General features: G+C 36.5%; 1 protein-coding gene across 3 annotated transcripts in view; it reads left to right on the top strand.

Moving 5' to 3' along the window:
* lpin2 (lipin 2) overlaps positions 1 to 17,048 on the top strand; it is a 36,432-nt gene extending 19,384 nt beyond the window's left edge. For 2 of the 3 annotated variants that reach the window (XM_020929156.2, XM_055152134.1), the window contains exons 12-20: positions 79 to 171; positions 333 to 412; positions 905 to 1,052; positions 1,909 to 2,057; positions 4,577 to 4,663; positions 5,301 to 5,453; positions 5,902 to 6,016; positions 9,336 to 9,439; positions 10,899 to 17,048. In XM_020929156.2, the coding sequence (XP_020784815.1) occupies positions 79 to 171; positions 333 to 412; positions 905 to 1,052; positions 1,909 to 2,057; positions 4,577 to 4,663; positions 5,301 to 5,453; positions 5,902 to 6,016; positions 9,336 to 9,439; positions 10,899 to 11,043 (1,074 nt within the window). In that variant the 3' untranslated portion in view covers positions 11,044 to 17,048. Of the gene's footprint in view, positions 1 to 78; positions 172 to 332; positions 413 to 904; positions 1,053 to 1,908; positions 2,058 to 4,576; positions 4,664 to 5,300; positions 5,454 to 5,901; positions 6,017 to 9,335; positions 9,444 to 10,898 lie in introns of those variants that run through there. The other variant, XM_055152135.1, reaches the window with a different exon arrangement.
* The last annotated feature ends 1,007 nt before the right edge of the window (positions 17,049 to 18,055 follow it).

Genomic DNA, 18,055 nt, shown 5'->3' on the forward strand with positions numbered 1-18,055 from the left:
ACAGGGCAAGATAAGTTTTTGAAGATACAAATGTTATAGTTGAATTTTTACTTAATGGGTGTATTTTGTGAATGACAGGCTACAGAAGAGGCCTGGATGAAGGAGAAAATGCCAAAGAAGTCAGGGCGCTGGTGGTTCTGGCGAAAACGGGCGGATAGTACAATCAAACAGGTCTATATAATGATAACTTCTATCTAATTAAATGACAAGTATAAATGGACCATTTTAGAAAGTAGCTTGGTAGGATATCACTGTACAAGTAGCAATATCCAATTGATTTTCTCACAATAACAAATTTTTATGGACACATTTAAATTGTTTTTGTCATACAGTCTGAGACAAAGCTTGAAGCCAAGGAGGAGTCCCAGTTAGAAGAAGGACCCTTGCTGCCTCAGGACAAAATGCCCTTAATGTAAGTTTGAAACTAAAACTGTGCACTTTTGCATGACAAAACAGTGCACATCACTGCATAGTAATAACATGGTAACAGGATGAAGATGTCATGGTAACTAAAAGTGTACGGTAGTTATATATTTTTTTGTTTTTCATTTAAAAAGAACTCATCTGTCTTTATTTAACCCATTTATGGAAATAATGTTATAATTTTGCCCATAACCCAGTATAAAGACTAAATTAGTTAGTATTTGCTTGGTCGTAATAACAAGGCTGCAAATGGCATTTGTTCCTCATTGCTGTAAATATGCAGTTTCTCTTCTTGGGTTTCAGACGTACGAAAAATTACGATTGTTGTCATAACATTATCTTTTATATGTGGAAAAAGTCCTTTGAAATGGTTTCATATAACAGGAAGCTGAAACCCATTGATTGCCATTCTATAAATGTCAAGTAACATGCAACTGAAAAATACACACCATAAAAAACATGGCACATTTTTGTGGTCTAGAGCTAAAGTAGGAGACTCGTCCAGTGATGAGGAGGCGAAGGAGGTGAGCGCCGCCTCGTGTCAGGACAGACTTCAGAGTGGAGAATCTCAGCACCACACGACCATGCACACCTACAGGAAGTCCCTACGTCTCTCCTCTGACCAGATCGTAAGTACTGCATTACATATATCACAATATAATGTTCATGTTACATACAATGTTTATTGGTCATATCAGAGTAACATCTAACCAGAAGTGCTATGAAGCACCTAGTAAATTAATTATTTATTTACAGTATTATATTTATTTATACATTCACAATTTTAGCATCAAATGTAGTTCTATCTACATATTAGCATTCTTTCAATAATTTACCTCTAAACCAAACATATCCAGATTAGAAATTCCTGTAGTGTGTTGGAGCGCCATCTGCCAGTCAATTGTTATATTTAATGCACTTACACGAATCGTCCTGCAGATGGCTCCAAAGACCTATACCAATGTATTCTTTTGACTCGAGAAAGTCCCAGAATGATGAATGAAAGGTACGTTGAAAAAAGACATCAACAATTTAACGCCCACCACTGGGTCTATAATGAAAGTATATTAGATGTGTATTTAGATTAGAAAAAAATCAGATATTGATTATTTTGATAATGTTGTTGATGTATCCACATTTACAAAAACACATTTTGGTTATCAAGCTGTTGTTTTAATATATTCAGAGCTCAAATGGAGCTCCTTACTGGGTTGCCAGATTCAGTATCTAATAAACAGTTTGCAGTCAACCCACACAGGCTTTATATATGATGTATTCTCAGTAGAAAATAATGACTTCTAATGGGATCCCAGGTTCAGCTGTAATTGTTTTTGCAGTTTTTCCAAGAGCAAAAGCACATGTTGAAGCCATTACTTTTAACACCCATTGAAAAACAGAGGAAAACTTTACATATTAAATATACACAATATACACAAATTGTATTTAGTGCTGCACAGGTGTGATGTGAAGTATTGTGTGTTTTAGGCCAGTCTGAAGCTAAAAGAGGGTCCCAATGAGGTGACGTTCAGCATCACGACTCAGTACCAGGGCACATGTCGCTGTGAGGGCACCATCTACCTGTGGAACTGGGACGACAAAGTCATCATCTCCGACATCGACGGCACCATTACCAAGTATGGACTCACAACATAATAAACATGATTTTAAAGTCTTACTCATGGTAATTTCATTATTGTAGAACAAGATGTTCTCATTTCAACATGAATCATAGCTAATAATTGCACTGTGAATTATTTCTGTAATCCTAATTGATTGCGTAAAACTGTAAAAAACTAAAAATATATAAACTCTTACAAAACAAAATACTTTCACATCATTAACCTTTGCAACTATCACCTTTTACATGCAATGCCATTCCAGAAGAATAACTGTATTTGAATAACAAGTGGAAAATAAGCTAAATATTTTATTTTTTAAAACTGTTATATTGTCTATTTAGAACATACACTTGGAGTTTCATGCCAACAACAACTAAAAGTGGATGAGGGGTGTAAAAAACAGAAACTGCATATGACAAGAGTGAGGCATTTAATCATGAAGCAGAACATTGTCAGTTTATATTGGCAGCTACTGGGCATAACTGTATTTGAAAATTCTCCAGTGACTGAAAATTTACTCAAAATAACAAATGTTTCATTTATAGTTTGCCAGTTTTGTTTTAAACTGTGCTCTGCTCTGGGCTGCTTCTGGGTCCATTCAGAAAAAGAAAGTGTGCCAGCGCTTGGGCCGCTGGTGACTCAGACTGCAGGTGAAGGGAATATTTTTACACGTCTCTCTCTCTCTCTCTCTCTCTCTCTGTTTCTGTCTCACTCTCCCTTTCTCTCTTTCTCTCACTCTCTCTCTCTCTCTCTCTCTCTCTCTCTCTCTCTCTCTCTTCGCCTCATAGGTCGCAGCTGAAGCACGGGGCTGCACTACTTTTACTGCTACCACACATTTTATCATTTCTATTTTAACTCAGCTATTCTCACTGCAGAATATTTTAAGTGTTCCAGATAACTATACAAAAATAATTGTAAAGTTATGCAAATATAGTGATTCATTGTACTTTACTACACATGTATTCTTACTATGAGTGGGCTCACTTCTCCATAGATCTAACCAGTAACTTACATGCTTGTCCATTGTGATAGAAGTGTTTAATGCGATTATATGGACCACTTAGAGCAAAGCAATACTAAGCAATCTCCATGGAAACAAGCATTTGGTGATTTACATAATATGTTTAGAAAATAAAAGCAAATTTGAGTAACTTTAGCATCAAAGTCAGTGTATGAAGCTATGAATTGTAAGTATTTAAGAAATATACATTAGCGTAGATTATAGATTTAACGATCGCTTAATTACTTTTTTGTAACACCCCCCATGTCTTTGAGAATCTCTTCATTACCAGTTGTTTAAATAGCCTGTCTTAATTAAGTCTATAACCCTTGTTCTGTTTACTTTGGGCTTTTAATTATTCCCAAAATGAGCTGGTTCTCATTTGGAGCTAAATTGACGTTGCGAGCTGTGTCGGGGCCAGGAGGTGGTCAAAATCACAGCTGCCCGCACTGACTAGACCTTGTTATCAGCCTGACCCCATAGGCCAACCTGTGACATTTGTGGCTTTCTTTGAGTAATAGGGGAGAGCACCGTCACTATAATGAGCCTATTTGCATTTCAGCGAGAGGCTATACTTGCCATAAGCTCCAGTGCAGACAGCTCCTCCCTTATGGCTATTGTATCCTCATTAACCGGAGCTCTGTTTGTTATTTATAATGAAAAGTATCGATGAGGGGAGAGTGACCTTCTTTAAACCCCTAAAACACATACATTATAGGATTTACAGGGCTGTGAAGATTAGGTTGTCATTCCCAAGTGGTTTTATGTGAACTTTTGGTGATATCCAAGAATCTTTACTCCTCAAGTCCTGATGTCTTGTGTTTGTTGAGTTTGACCTTTGCATGGAAGGTACAAAATCAAATTCTATGATGCAAACTACTTTTTCCCTCTCACACACTCCTGTTGGTAAAAGTATTATACCCTTAAGTGAATTTGGATTTTAAAGTGCTATATTACACAAGCCAAATCAAATCAAAATGATACTTGGAGTTGTGTTTTGTTTCATTCACACATGTTAGACTAATAATGCAGGATTACTCCAGAGTGTTTTTAGTTTGAGAGAACTGCCTATATATGCAGGGCTTGTGTGTTAAACATGTGTGAATGAAACAAAACACAACTATGGGTATGTTTTGATTTATTATTATTATAACATAGATCAGAAAATGGCGTAATATGGGCCCTTTAAAGGTTCATTATGTACCTTTCCTGGTAGGTGGTCTGATGCTTGCTTGTCTCCATTTAGAAGTTATAGTATACTGTATCCACATTATTCCACACACATTCCACAGATATAGATAGATTTAATGCCATACTGTGGAATACTCTAGCATTCTTTCCATGGAGAAAGAGAAAGAACATGCAGAAAAGTTTGTGCACCTTTCAAATTACCTAATTCGAAATGTGGAAAACAAGGCAAATTTTTGTAACTTTCTATCTTCACCTTTAACCAGTGATGTGAGAGTTGTGATACATTTTTTTTGTTTCATCACCCGCTCCTTGTTCTAATAATTTGACCTTTTCTCTGGTTTAGGTCTGATGTATTTGGACAGATTCTGCCTCAGCTGGGGAAGGACTGGACGCATCAAGGCATCGCTAAACTCTACCACTCTGTCGCTGAGTAAGTGCCACACAGATTTGAGCTCTCATTATGTTTGAAATCAAGGGTCTGGACAGGGTCTGGGTACACGTCCACAGTTGTCTGTTCATAGTTTGACCGATGCATGACTGAGTAAAACTAGCATTGCATTTATTCAGAGCAACATATTGAATGCATGTACTAATGACCAATAATGACCAGTTGTTTTAATCTAAGTGCAAAACATCTCTCAAGCTATTTTAGTAACTATATTTGAGCTTTATAGACATCTTGTTTATGATTTAAATTTTCTTTCTTAGTTGCATCTGCTCTTGAGAATAGAGAAGTTGTATTTTGTAGCATTATATTAGGGTGCTAATACAATATAATAGACAGATAGTAACAGATACTCAGTACTGTAACAGTATAAATATCATATACGGATTTCAAAGTAAGTATCAATACTGTTTTTATGCCATTATGGAATCAAAATATATTGAGTATTATACCATTTTCTTAGTAACAAAATCAAATATAAAATTTTTTATGACTGCACAAAATTCCGTAGTGTTTCACAAAGCAGTCAGTTTAGTTGCTATTCTTAGTATCTCTAATGACATTGGTCCTGATGGTTGAGTCCAGTGGCTCGGTCCCTAATGAGCTCCCTGTCTGTGTTCAGAAACGGGTACAAGTTCCTGTACTGCTCTGCGCGGGCAATCGGGATGGCGGACATGACACGCGGCTACCTGCAGTGGGTCAATGATGGAGGGATCATTCTGCCTCGTGGACCCCTCATGCTCTCTCCCAGCAGCCTGTTCTCTGCCTTTCACAGGTAATGCATGTCTAAGGCACTGGGCAGGTTAGGCTTTGGCTTTCTTGGTTCCAGGTTTTATCCTACTTTAGTTCACACTCTGATGCGATGTATATGCATGGTCTGATTTTGGTCTTGATATAGACTTGATTTGGTCTGTTGTAGTCCAGGTCTAGTCCAGGTTTAGTGCTGGATTTATTCTTTCTGCTTAAAAAAAAGCCATTTACTCCATACTGTGTCTTGAAAAGTATAATTGTGTGAAATACAATTAAACACAATGATATTTGCTATACGTTTTTAAATGCATTTTGTTGGATGAGGACCGTTGCAACACTGAAATTTCCTTATTGTGGGACTAATAAAGGTTTATTTTATCAACAACACCCACCTAATTTACATGCTATGCAAAACATTATGAATAAAATACTGCCCATGCCGTGTTTAATCAAAGTCCTTTTTTGTCTTTCAGGGAAGTTATCGAGAAGAAACCTGAAATCTTTAAGATCGAATGCCTTACGGACATCAGGAACCTGTTCCAGCACAATAAACAGCCATTCTACGCCGCTTTTGGGAATAGGACTAATGTGAGTTAATGGACGTTTGACAGATAGAGCCAGACACAACAAACACACCCATAGATCTGCTGTGAATCACGAAGTTTCCAGCAAGATACAGTAACTCCATACAGGAATATCAGGACCACACTAAAGTAAAACATGATATGACCGCTGTGTGAGCCATGGCTGAGGTCAGAGACAGAGGATACTCCTGAGTGACTGTAGCTTCAGTATTTTCAGAAACCGAAAACCTGCACTAGCTTCTAATCTTTATCTGCTGAGCTCTGTCAGAGATATTTTGGAGTAAAATACTGTTTAGGAGTCTACTTGATCGCTTTATGACGCACACTTGGCTCTTGTTTTCTGTTTGCTGTATCAAGTAGAAAGGCCTCCTCTGCATGCGCTTCAAAACTTTTGTTCAGTTAGGAATGTCAAGAATCATCTATTTATTGTGATTATAATAGAAGTCTTAAATATGATCTTACAATTTTTAAAGTATAATTGTAATACTTTTCGTTATAATTGTAAGCATTTTGTATGTGATTTAATTTACTTTGTACTAATAATTACCAGAGCTGGGCACTTGCAAATCGTGACTTGTAGTCGAGTCAGACTTGAGTTTTTAGGACTTTTAGGACTTGACTTGATAAAATAGACAAAGACTTGGGATTCAACTTGGACTTAAAGGTCAGTGACTTGGGACTTGAATCAGACTTGAGCCCTGTGACTTGAGAAGATTTGATGCTTAGACTAGTTGACAAAATAACTGTTATTAATCACTCTTAAATCTTCATTCTTTCCGTTTTGACAATAATAATTCGCACTCTTGAAAAAAATGTGCATTTCTACAACTCTTAAATAAATACTCATGTACCGTGACTTTTTAAGTACAATTTAGTTTAAAAATTACATAAACTGCAAAAATCTCAGCCACATTTGGTGCTTTGGTTTAAAGACTTGAAATGACTTGAAGCTCAAAGCAGACGAATTGACTTGGAACTTATTGGGCCTGTGACTCGAGATTCGACTTGGACTTGCCTGTCTTTGATTTGGGACTTGACTCAGACTTGAGGTCAAAGACTTAAGACTTACTTGAGACTTGCAAAACAACGACTTGGTCCCACCTCTGAAATTACCATTTCCCCAATGAAATTTTAAAATATATAGTAAAGTTAAAGTGACATAAACAGTCACATAAATGTTTTTAATGCTTTTAATGATTAGTAATTATTAGGTTATATTATTACAGTTAAAAACTACTCATACCGTACAATAATAGTAATTATTGATTAACCAAATAATCTTGACATCCCTGTAGTAGCTTTATTTTAGGAGGAGACCTATTATGTAAGACTATACAAGTTATAATGATTTCCCCCTTGCTTACTCACTGGAAGTTGTTTAGAGTGATACGGGTAGGATTCTGCATCAATACTGCAATCTAAAATGTTCAAAATATAACATAATGATCGACCGGTGTCATAGATTATAACTATACATCAGACAAAAGCACATAATGTTTTGCTTAGTATGCAGCACATAATTAAACGTGATAGTCATATGCTCTATCACAAGATTACAGTGTTTTCCAATCATTCATTATCTCTGCCCATAAAACACAATAGCCTTTTTATGACACACTATTCCAATAAAACTCCATCCCTCATGTTTCCTATAACCAGTGCTTTCTACAGTAACTCCATATGCTGTGATTTTACCATGCCCCTAAACAAACAAATGATATCAATGTTGTGATGACCCATGGCTGAGGTCAGACTAACCGGGCACAGCATCACGTCTTCAGCTGAACAAACAAGAACCACCCCGCTACATAATCTTCCTCTCTGTCTCTTTAAAACAATATGAGCATTCACTGTCCAATGTTTAGCCCAGAAGTCCTCTCATTTCATGCATTAGTGAATGGCACAAACAGGAAATTAGCAGTTGATGTCAATAATGTGATTATTTTCCACTTTCGACGAGTTACATCATTGGACGCTTGTATAAAACTGTCAAGCAGGACGGTACAATAGATAGTGTTATGTTCAATTTGTGTGGGAACAGAAAGTAGATTTTTCTATATAATGAGATTCAGACATTGAGAGTGGTTAAAATTATTCTTCTGAATAAGAAATATTTTTGTTTGTTTGTTTTGTTTTGTTTTACTTTGTTAAACGTGTATTCAGTCCTGCTCCCAAAAGTTATTGGGCACTTGCTGCTCAGTAATTCCTAAATTTAAGTACAATTGCATGGCTAGAATTTTTGTCAATTTCAAATCTACTTAAAAAGCCCAATTACCCAAAAATGTACTCCATTATAGTAACATTAGGGATGTAACAGTATCCGAAATATTGTGATATTGTATCGTCAAAGTTCTCACAATAATATCATAGACCATCACAATATATCGAATTACAAGTCTCTTTGCTTTAATTACGAGTTATGGTACAGCAATAGCGAAGAAAAGACCGCAGACCGTGATCCTTTGCTCCGTTTCAGTGCAGACTACATGAAGAAATAACAGTTCTAAGCACTTTAAAGTCTTAGTTCTTTGGATTGTCTTGTCAAGGCATTTTAAGAGGAAACAGTCGCATATTCATAGTTTTGTTAGCTCCACAAAATATCACATTATATATTGTACCGTGAGATGTATATCATGAAAATATCGTACTGAGAGATTTGGATATTGTTACATCGCTAATCGTGAGCCTCCCCACTATATTGTGAGCTTTCCTATGATATCGCAGTAAATACCGAACCGTGAGATTCATACCATGACAATATCGTATCGTAAGACTTGGATATTGTTACACCCCTAAGTAAGATGAAATGAAAGTTGTCAAAAATATCGAAAATTAGATACTAATCGATATTAATACTGTTATTGAAACTAGATACTCATTTGAGCAAGCCCTAACAAAATCACATTCACAGGTATTAATCTTTGTTAAATAGTTTTTTGTTTTTTTTATCAGTATCAGAGCACACACACAGACTAGTATACACCCATGGACCACTATGAAACCTACCTGGACAACTGAGTGATTACACAGATTTAAGACCACATGAGAATATAAAAGAAAGTATTATGGTGTTTTTTATTATCACGGTGTATCAGACTGTGTATTGAGTATCAAATCTATGGCTTAGTATCAAAATTGAGTTTGATATTTTTGTATCATGACAACGCTATTTGAAATGAGTCACTTTCCACCCCTGAATACAACAGAAGTAATTCACAAGCCACACCATGCAACCTTTTTCTCACAAGGTTGCACAATTGTTTATGGATACTGTCAAAACACTTTCAGCCAAACCTAAACTAATCTCTTCCTGTTCTCTTCAGGATGTGTTTGCCTATAAGGAGGTGGGGGTCCCCGAGTGCAGAATCTTCACCGTGAACCCCAAAGGAGAGCTGATCCAGGAGCAGACCAAAGGCAACAAATCCTCGTAAGTCCGCTCATCTATCAATCATTCAGCTTCTCATATTACAGTATGTGCCTGGTCCCACTGGATGTGCATTATCTGGTTATCTCCCAGGATTCCTGCTACAGCTTTGATCTTTTTTGGCCTTGGTCATGTTTATGCCTTGTAGTCATGAGTTCTCAAATGAATGAACTCTTCAAGGCCTGTTGCCTGGGACCCAGAGTACACACACTTTACTTTACGAAGATGTGAGCCTGGTCATCGTTTGGTTAATCCACCTGCCAGTCACACCCGTCTGGTTTCCTCTTTTTCAATCAGGGACATATATGGTCCGCTCGTATCAAAACAAATATAGTTGCTTATGGGGAAAAAAGATAGGAAACAATATCAGAAGGGACTGAAAAACACCACAAATTTCTGCTAAATCAATGAGCAAAGCATTAAACTCTGTTAATCTGAAGTGAAGAAATGTGATTTTGTTTGTAAATCATAGGTGATCAATGAGCTACCTCATTTAACATGCGTCATTGGAAAAAAAAAAAAGTGATTGCAACATCGTGTTTGCTTGAGACGCAGAAGAGGGTGTGGGGACTAGACTGATCCATCTGTATAAAAAAAATACAGACATATCCTTCTGGATTTGTCAGTCAACAAAAGCCTGTGATTCAGTAAGTGCTAATAAAAGCATAGACTATTGATAATTAATCTTCTTAGAAGTTAAAGAAGCAAGGTATGACACTTGTGATAAATATATTACTTTCTTATTTTGTTATTGTAGACATAAAAATCACATGTAACTTTTCCTGAATAGTTTTTCAATAGTCTCGACTCGTATCCAAACAAAAAGACAAATGCTTCAGTGAAAAGCATAAAGGTCAGATTCAAAAGTGAACTATTTTCAATTTGTGGGATCATGACTTCGCAGATCAAACCACTTGGAGCAGTGCTTAAAACTGTATAACTCACTGCTGCGAGTAGATAAATCCTTTTTTGCCTGGCATAGTCCTTGTTATTTTGGCTCAGTCTTTCTTTAACCCCGGTGGTTTCAATATTTTGTATTTCTTGTGGTGAATCTGACTCACAATTTTAATCTCACCAGCGTCGTCTTGTTCTGTTTTGCTCGGCTCACTTCATTTTTCACATTTTGTATCATCGTCCTTGCCTGTCTTTGAATGACCATGGGTTCTTTCTCTCCGCCTTTCTCCACTCCTCTCTCTTCTCTCCACATCCCCCTCTCTCTGTCCGTCAACCCCCCTCCGCCTCGCCCATACCCTCAACCTCTCTTTCCCTCTCTCGCTCTCCCTCTCTTCTCCCTTTTCTCTTCTCTCCTCTTTCCCCTCTACTCTCTTCTCTCTCTTCTCCCTTCTGCTCTCTCTCAACCTGCTTCTCTACCTCTCTCCCTCCTCTCTCTCTTCTGCTTTCTCTTCCTCTCCCCCCCTCTCCCATCTCTCTCCACTCTGTCTCTCGCTGTCGCTCTCTCCAGGTATTGCAGGCTTAGCGAGTTGGTGGAGCACGTCTTTCCTCTGTTGAGTAAAGAGCAGACTGAGGCCTTCGTGTTGCCAGAGTTCAGCTCCTTTTGTTACTGGAGACAGCCTCTGCCGGACATCAACCCGGACGAGCTGCTCTGATCCCGACTGTACCAGACCCCGCAGTAATGACCGCAAACAGGACGCGAATCTGTGCACTTCAATGCAGCTTTAGGTAACCAAGCAACCGAACAACAAGACCACACCACAAGAAAACACCTCTTCCTCCTACTGACCAAAAGCATTCATCTGAGAGTAGAAATAATGGTTAAACTAATTTAAAGGTGCACTATGTAACTTTTCAGAGAGGGGGTTCCACTACCAGTTTGTCTTGACTCTATGGAGATGTATTGCTTTGTTTGGAATGATTCAGAGTATGGCATTATAGTTTACTTTTTATCGGTTGGAAAACATGCATTTCTATGGAACATTCAAAGCAAAGTAAAAAACATCTTCATAGGCGTGACAGACCTTCCAGGAAAGTTACATAATACATCTTTTAAAATAACTGGTCACACTTACTTGCTACTACATTAAAAGTCCTGTACCTGGGAACCATAGTAAAGCAACAAAACTCCGGGATTGTCACTCGCAGTTGTGTCCATATGGTTCTTATCCAATACAAAATACTTTTATTGCTTCACTGGAAAATTTATTTAATTTCCCCTCACAAATAGCTGCTTTTACAACATTGCATAAAGTAAAGGGTGTTTTTATGAACCAGAAGCAATGCCAATATAACGCACCATCAACCTGTAATTACACCCTAAGTACTAGTTACATAGTATTATAGGTTGTTACTTTGAACTTAATGAGGTACATAGAATACATCAAGGCTTATATAAAAAGTGTGATCAAGTATTCAAATGGTTTTCATGTCAAAGCGGCCAATTGTATTTTAGTATTTGTACAAAATCACGGGTATCTCTGCTACTACAAGCTGTACGCAGAGTATGCCCTCACCAGTGCTTTGTTGGTTAGCAAAGTACCAGTCACCAACATGGCAAGTACACACGATTCGTTTATCATTCATTCATTTGTTTTTCAATATAAAATCAAAAATCAAAAAATGAAAAGAACAACTGTTTTCTTCATTATTTGTCTCCAAAATCAAAATGAAAAAACAGATAACGATTAGTTTTTTCAGTTTTCGATTTAGTTTTTTTTTTTTTAATTAAATTTTAAAATTTTAAATGAATAATGAAAAACACAGCCATTTCCCGTTTATCTGACTTAAACTGCAATGCCGGACTTCTGAACTGCATACGATCTGAACCAGGAATGAACCAGTACTAAACCATTTTCAGTCCTGGTCTGGTCCTGGTCTGGTCCCGGTTTCAGTCCCATTCTCAGTCCCGGTCTCAATCACTGTCTGGTCCCGGCCTCAGTCCTGGTCTCAGTCCTGGTCCGGTCCTGTCCTGGTCTTGGTCCCAGTCCCGGTCTCAGTCCTGGTCTCTGTTCCGGTCCCAGACTCAGTCCTGATCTAAGTCTAAGGAAACGGCCGTTATCCATTTTTTCCATTATTCATTTGAACACAAAATCGAAAACTGAAAAAACAAATCGTTATCTGTTTTTTCATTTTGGTTTTGGAGACAAGTAATGAAGAAAACTGTTGTTTTTTAGTTTTCTTATTTTTGGTTTTATACTGAAAAATGAATGAACGCATGACACACGGATTACACACATTGATTCAGTTCAGTTCCTATTTAAACTTTCCTATGCTTGTCTTTGGACAGCAGGAGGAAGCCCGGCTGAACTCAGTTACACAGGAAGGACACAAACTCCAGATAATAATAATAAAAATATCTGCTTTTCATATTAAAAAAAAGACTAACTTTTTGAATTGAGAATGATGACTTAACTTGAAAATAATTATTTCTACACCATATGAAAAAATATATAAATTTCTATTATTACAAAAAATGAAAAAATAAGTTGCTATTTTTTTGGTTGTCTGTCTAGTTGGTCAAAATAGTGAAGACAGTTCTAATTTAATAAACAATTTAAGAAAAATATATAATTATAGTGTATGCTATGATCAGTGAATAACAACATATTACTATAGTAGTAAGTCTATCTGCATTTATTAAGAACATGATTTTTGTTTCTAACCTTCACTAATACTCACGGAAAGGTCATGATTTCACTTGCAGATTTTGATTTTTCTTTTCTTAGAAGTTTGTACTAAATAAGTAAAATGCAGAGACACAGTTAGATATTCTATAACCAACAAGAATGTGAAAAGTTAAATATACAAAATGCAGCTATTGTCTATTGCTGTTGTTTTAATATTATGTTTTGTACACACTTGGCTCGATCGTGTGTGTTTAACTTTATTTATGTTGATTAGTATGTTTAAATTATTAAACTGCATTGCCTTTGGTTGTCTGAAATTTGACTGGCAGCAATGCAATGTGGAGATATTGAGATGCACTAATAATAATAACAATGATAATAATATAGAGGGCTACATCAGTGAATTAGAAATTGTTATTTCTGTTATTCTATTCAAAATAAAAGTGCACTATGTAACTTTTCTGTTTGGGATTCACAACCAGCTTGTCTCCATGGAGATGTCAATGCTTTGCCTGGTGTCTTCTAGCCTGATTCATCAGACGGTTTCACTTCGTAGAAGCCATTTGACCTCACAGCGTTAGAATTTGTTCGCTTGCCAGTAGGTGTGTACTTTTTATCATTTAACCAATCACTGCTATTTGGTCGTGATGTCTGTAATGCGCCGCTAACGGGGATAACTGGTATATTAAGTTTTTTTCCCAAATCCAGTAGGAAGAAGGGCAATAACGTTTTTTCCCTTGATAAAATTCAACAAACATTCTCTTTGTTCCGGCTTTAAATCCTCGATCTTGGGAATCGTTGCCAACACAGAATGTATGGCTTTTCGCTGATTGTCTGGACCCCAAACTCGCACTTCAGGGGTTTTTGCGAACCGTCTAGTGTATTCTGATTCCTGACCTAGTCGCTGGAGAGAAATGCGATAGAGCGGAGGCACTAGGTGGCGCCAACCTGGATAGTTATCTTCCACAATATTGCATTATTGGTTCATTTTTTACATTTTCTGCTTAAATACAAACAAAAAACACAGGTTTGTCTCTTTGCTGTTTGTCTCCATTGTGGTAGATAAGATAAATGCCATACTGTGGAACATTCTAGGCAAAGCAATGGCATCTCCATCCGAAAAGTTCCATAGTAAATCTCTCACAAAACTGCTTATTTGAGCTGGAAAAACACACATAGATTTAAATTTTACTACATTTACACATTTACCAAAGTGAAATAAATATCTCCTATCACATTTTAATTCACTGATGTAGTGTTTCGTCTGGACACAATCTTTGTACCAACTATTCCTTGTTTTAGAGTGATACGTGGAATAACACACATGATCCACTAGCACCATTTTTCTGCAGCTTTGTATTCAAATGTGTATCTCGATGTGAGGGGAAAACACTTGAGATGGAACCAAGAGCTTAAGTTGAGAGATTTCTGTTCGGGAAATGTCACTTGTTAAGACCACAGGGCGCTGGCTAGCTCAAGTGCGTGTGTATGTATTTGGTTGTGTGGTGGATCACGGCAACCAACCAAGTATCAAAATTCAACGCACTTTGACTAAGCTGCAGCAGAGATGTAGGTTTGCTATAGTTGGCACATGTCCTGTTTGTGCTATAGGCAAGAAGAGTATGCGAGAGTTGAACATGTACCTCTATTTTTTGGGCTTAATAAGATATCACATGTATTTTTTTACTTTGCTTGGATTCTCATCTGGTATTTTGATTAAGATTAAGTTTTATTAAGAAAAAAACTAATTTAATTTTAATTTTAAAGCCAGTTTGGACCCTCACCAGACGCATTTCCTAGATAACTAGATTACATAGTCAGATAATGAAACGTATTTAGCAAATATACTGCTATTTTGGTTCATTTTGGTCACGAAAAATCTAAATATTATCTTAAAAAATATACTATTACACAATCAAAATTACTTTATACCTCTTAGATATCTCAAAGTGGTCCAGTCTAGGTTCAGTTTCAGGTTTAGTTCTCATTTTCTCATTTCTGTTTTGCACCATTTGAGAATCCAAGCGATGAAGCGACTATTTAAATATGTTAATTATTTGTTGGTACTAATGTGGGTGTTTTGAAATCTAGTGTTTTGAGGTAATTGTGTGCATGATCCTTATCCTTTCGTGAGAAGGGGAAGAGCCACTGTTTTTTGTGTAGAAACAAACAGGAAATACTTGACTGAGTACAGGAAGCTGTTCAAAGTGCTTTATTGAATATATGTGTATGCGACAATGGGCACATGGTAAAAAATGAGGATGATATTTGAGAGAAATGCGAGACGAAATTCAGGAAGCACAATTTGTAATGATGACAGCTATAGCTTTGTTTTAATCGCCACTATAGGTCGACATTATTTCATTTATTATTTCGCTTTTTTGTTTTCAATTAGCTCCAATGTACAGCTCGAGGAAAATGACAAGAAACCACTGCAATGTATCTTTAATTAAAAGTACTATTACGAAACAATTCTTGGACTAAACTACAACTGAATCAACTTTAAACTAAGCAATTCTAAAACATGTCTTAACAGTGAAGACTAACCTGAAATTAAACCAGGGTCTTTAAAGTTCTACTATGTAATTTTTCTGGTGATTGGCGACACAACTTGCTGTCTCCACGAGATTTTTTGTTACTTTGTGTGTAATGTTAAACTTGTATTTCCTGAATACTCTACTGGTCAGAAGGTTTAGAGCACCACACTTTTTCCGTTTTTTTTACTGTTTACTATTTACTGTTGACCAAAACGTATTCTAAACTTTGACTGAACTGATGAAAGTGTCCACCTTTGGCAGATAAAACAGCTGAACACACTCGTGGCTCATTCTTTTTTACAATAGAAATAAAATATTCTTCAGAAAATTCTTCCCAAGTTTGTAGCAGAAGTTCCCATAAATGTGTGGCACTTGTAGGTTGCTCGGCTTTCACTATTCTGTCCAGTTCATCCCAAACCAACTCGATGGGGTTTAAGTCTGGAGGCTGTGCTGGACACTCCATGTTTTCAAGCTTATCATCTTGTTCTTTTTTCCTGAGGTTGTTTTGGCAGACCTTGAACTTGTGTTTTGTATCTTTTATCTTTTTTTAACCTCTGGCTGTTCAGTATTTACCTTTGTGCCATTTCAAGCTCTTCATTGGACTTGCTCAACTTGAATTGCAATAAATAACTGGAAAAATTAGGGTGTTCTAAATCTTTTGACCTGTAATGTACATTTTATTTACCCCAGCTTTTTATTTATCCCAAAATACCTGAAATACACACATTCATACTGTGCGTGACGTTGCCTCTCCATAGATCTGACCTGTAACTTTGCATGGAGACGGAAAAGCTTGTAGCAGTCCCTCCACCGGAAAACTTATACATGGACTGATCGGGCTGATTTTGTATTCAGTCAGGTCAACAAAGTACCACAAGTCTATACCAGGAGAAATCAGGATCAAAACCAGACACAAACCAGGTCTAAAAATGTCTTATCTGTTAACTTGCAGTGGTCTCTGATGTTGTTTTCCAGGGCTGATTTTTTAGTTTCATCACTTGATCTAATACTATACTTCATTTTGTTTGCTTGCTTGTTACATATGAAGTCTAAATATCTATGAAGTTTAGTGAAGTAGTTTTATCTTCAAATTAACAAAAGGATTTCCATTCTTTCTATGAAAGTGAAGCATCTTGTGTGGACACATCACACTCATCTTCTATAATCCTGGGAACACGGTATATATTATAATCTATACTCAATAATAATCATTTTGTTTTCACTGCTGTATGTTAGCAGTCTACTGTATATGCTGATTTCACCTTTGCCTTTTGTTTCTTATTGTATTTTATTTTGTGGGACTTCTATTTTATTTTGTTAGAAGGTGATGCTTGCTCTGTTTGATTGTGTCTGAATTCCTTAATTGTATGCTGTGTTGATTTGTTATGTGGTTTGAAGTATGTAAAAAAGATAAAAATGTTGTTGTAAGAAGAGACCAATGACCTAAAGCTAACAATCTGGTCATATTTGTATTAAATAAACTTTCTAAATGAAGGAGCTCATTCATTTCTTCAGATTCTAGCACTTTTCTAATGATATTACTATAGGTTTGAGACGGAGGAAAACCAATAAACCATAAAAAAAAATATATATATATATATTTAGTGACTAAACAAATACTGTACAGGCATTTTAAAGCGCCAGTGTTCAGCTTTATCCATATTATGTTTCCTCGTCAAAAAACATACCAGGAATTGTTTCATTCATACATGTTTAACACACAAACCCTGCATATTTAGGTTTTTCTCTCAAACGGAAAACATGCTGTTCCACCTTGTGATGTCATATGGTAATAAAGGAAGTGCTCCACTGTGTTTTTAAACTCTATACACCTTCATTTGAATGATTTTAGCTCTGGAATTTCCACTCTCTAAACCAGGGATCTCCAACCTTTTGCATCCAGTGATCTACCTTTACAAATGAAAATGTCAGAGAGCTACTCATTTTAGCGATCACAAGACATTGAGTTGATATAAGAGGGCAAGCTTTAGATATTTTACAGTTGGATACGTATAAAACATAAACCATTATCCATTTATTAGTGCACAAAGTTCAAAATAACACATTTACAGTGGTAATTAATCACATTTGAGTTATGGAGTACAGTATATATATTTCAGAAATCCCTTGGCAAGATACTTGTAAGGGGGTGGATAGATACAGGTTGGAGACTCCTGCTCTAAATTAAAGTTAAAAGGAAGCTGTTAACCTCTTCATGACATCACAAGGTGAAACAGCACATTTTGAGCTTTGGAGATGTAGACAGACTAATAATAAAGAATTACTCTTACATGTTTGATTGAAAGAAAACACAACTCCAGGTATATTTTTGGTTCTAACATGTCTAAATGCTCCCAAGAGTTAATTTAGAGGAGCTGTTGTTGTGTCCTTAGGCAAAACGCTCACCTTGTGTTATCATTTCATCTTATCCCAGCTGCTACAGAAGTATCTTGCCACCACCATAAGGAGAGTGAATGAATAATGTATGAGATTGTAAAGCA

This window comes from Boleophthalmus pectinirostris, unplaced genomic scaffold, assembly GCF_026225935.1.
Source record: "Boleophthalmus pectinirostris isolate CB_2022bp ecotype Guang Dong unplaced genomic scaffold, ASM2622593v1 HiC_scaffold_16, whole genome shotgun sequence".
In the NCBI taxonomy this organism is placed as follows: Eukaryota; Metazoa; Chordata; class Actinopteri; order Gobiiformes; family Gobiidae; genus Boleophthalmus; species Boleophthalmus pectinirostris.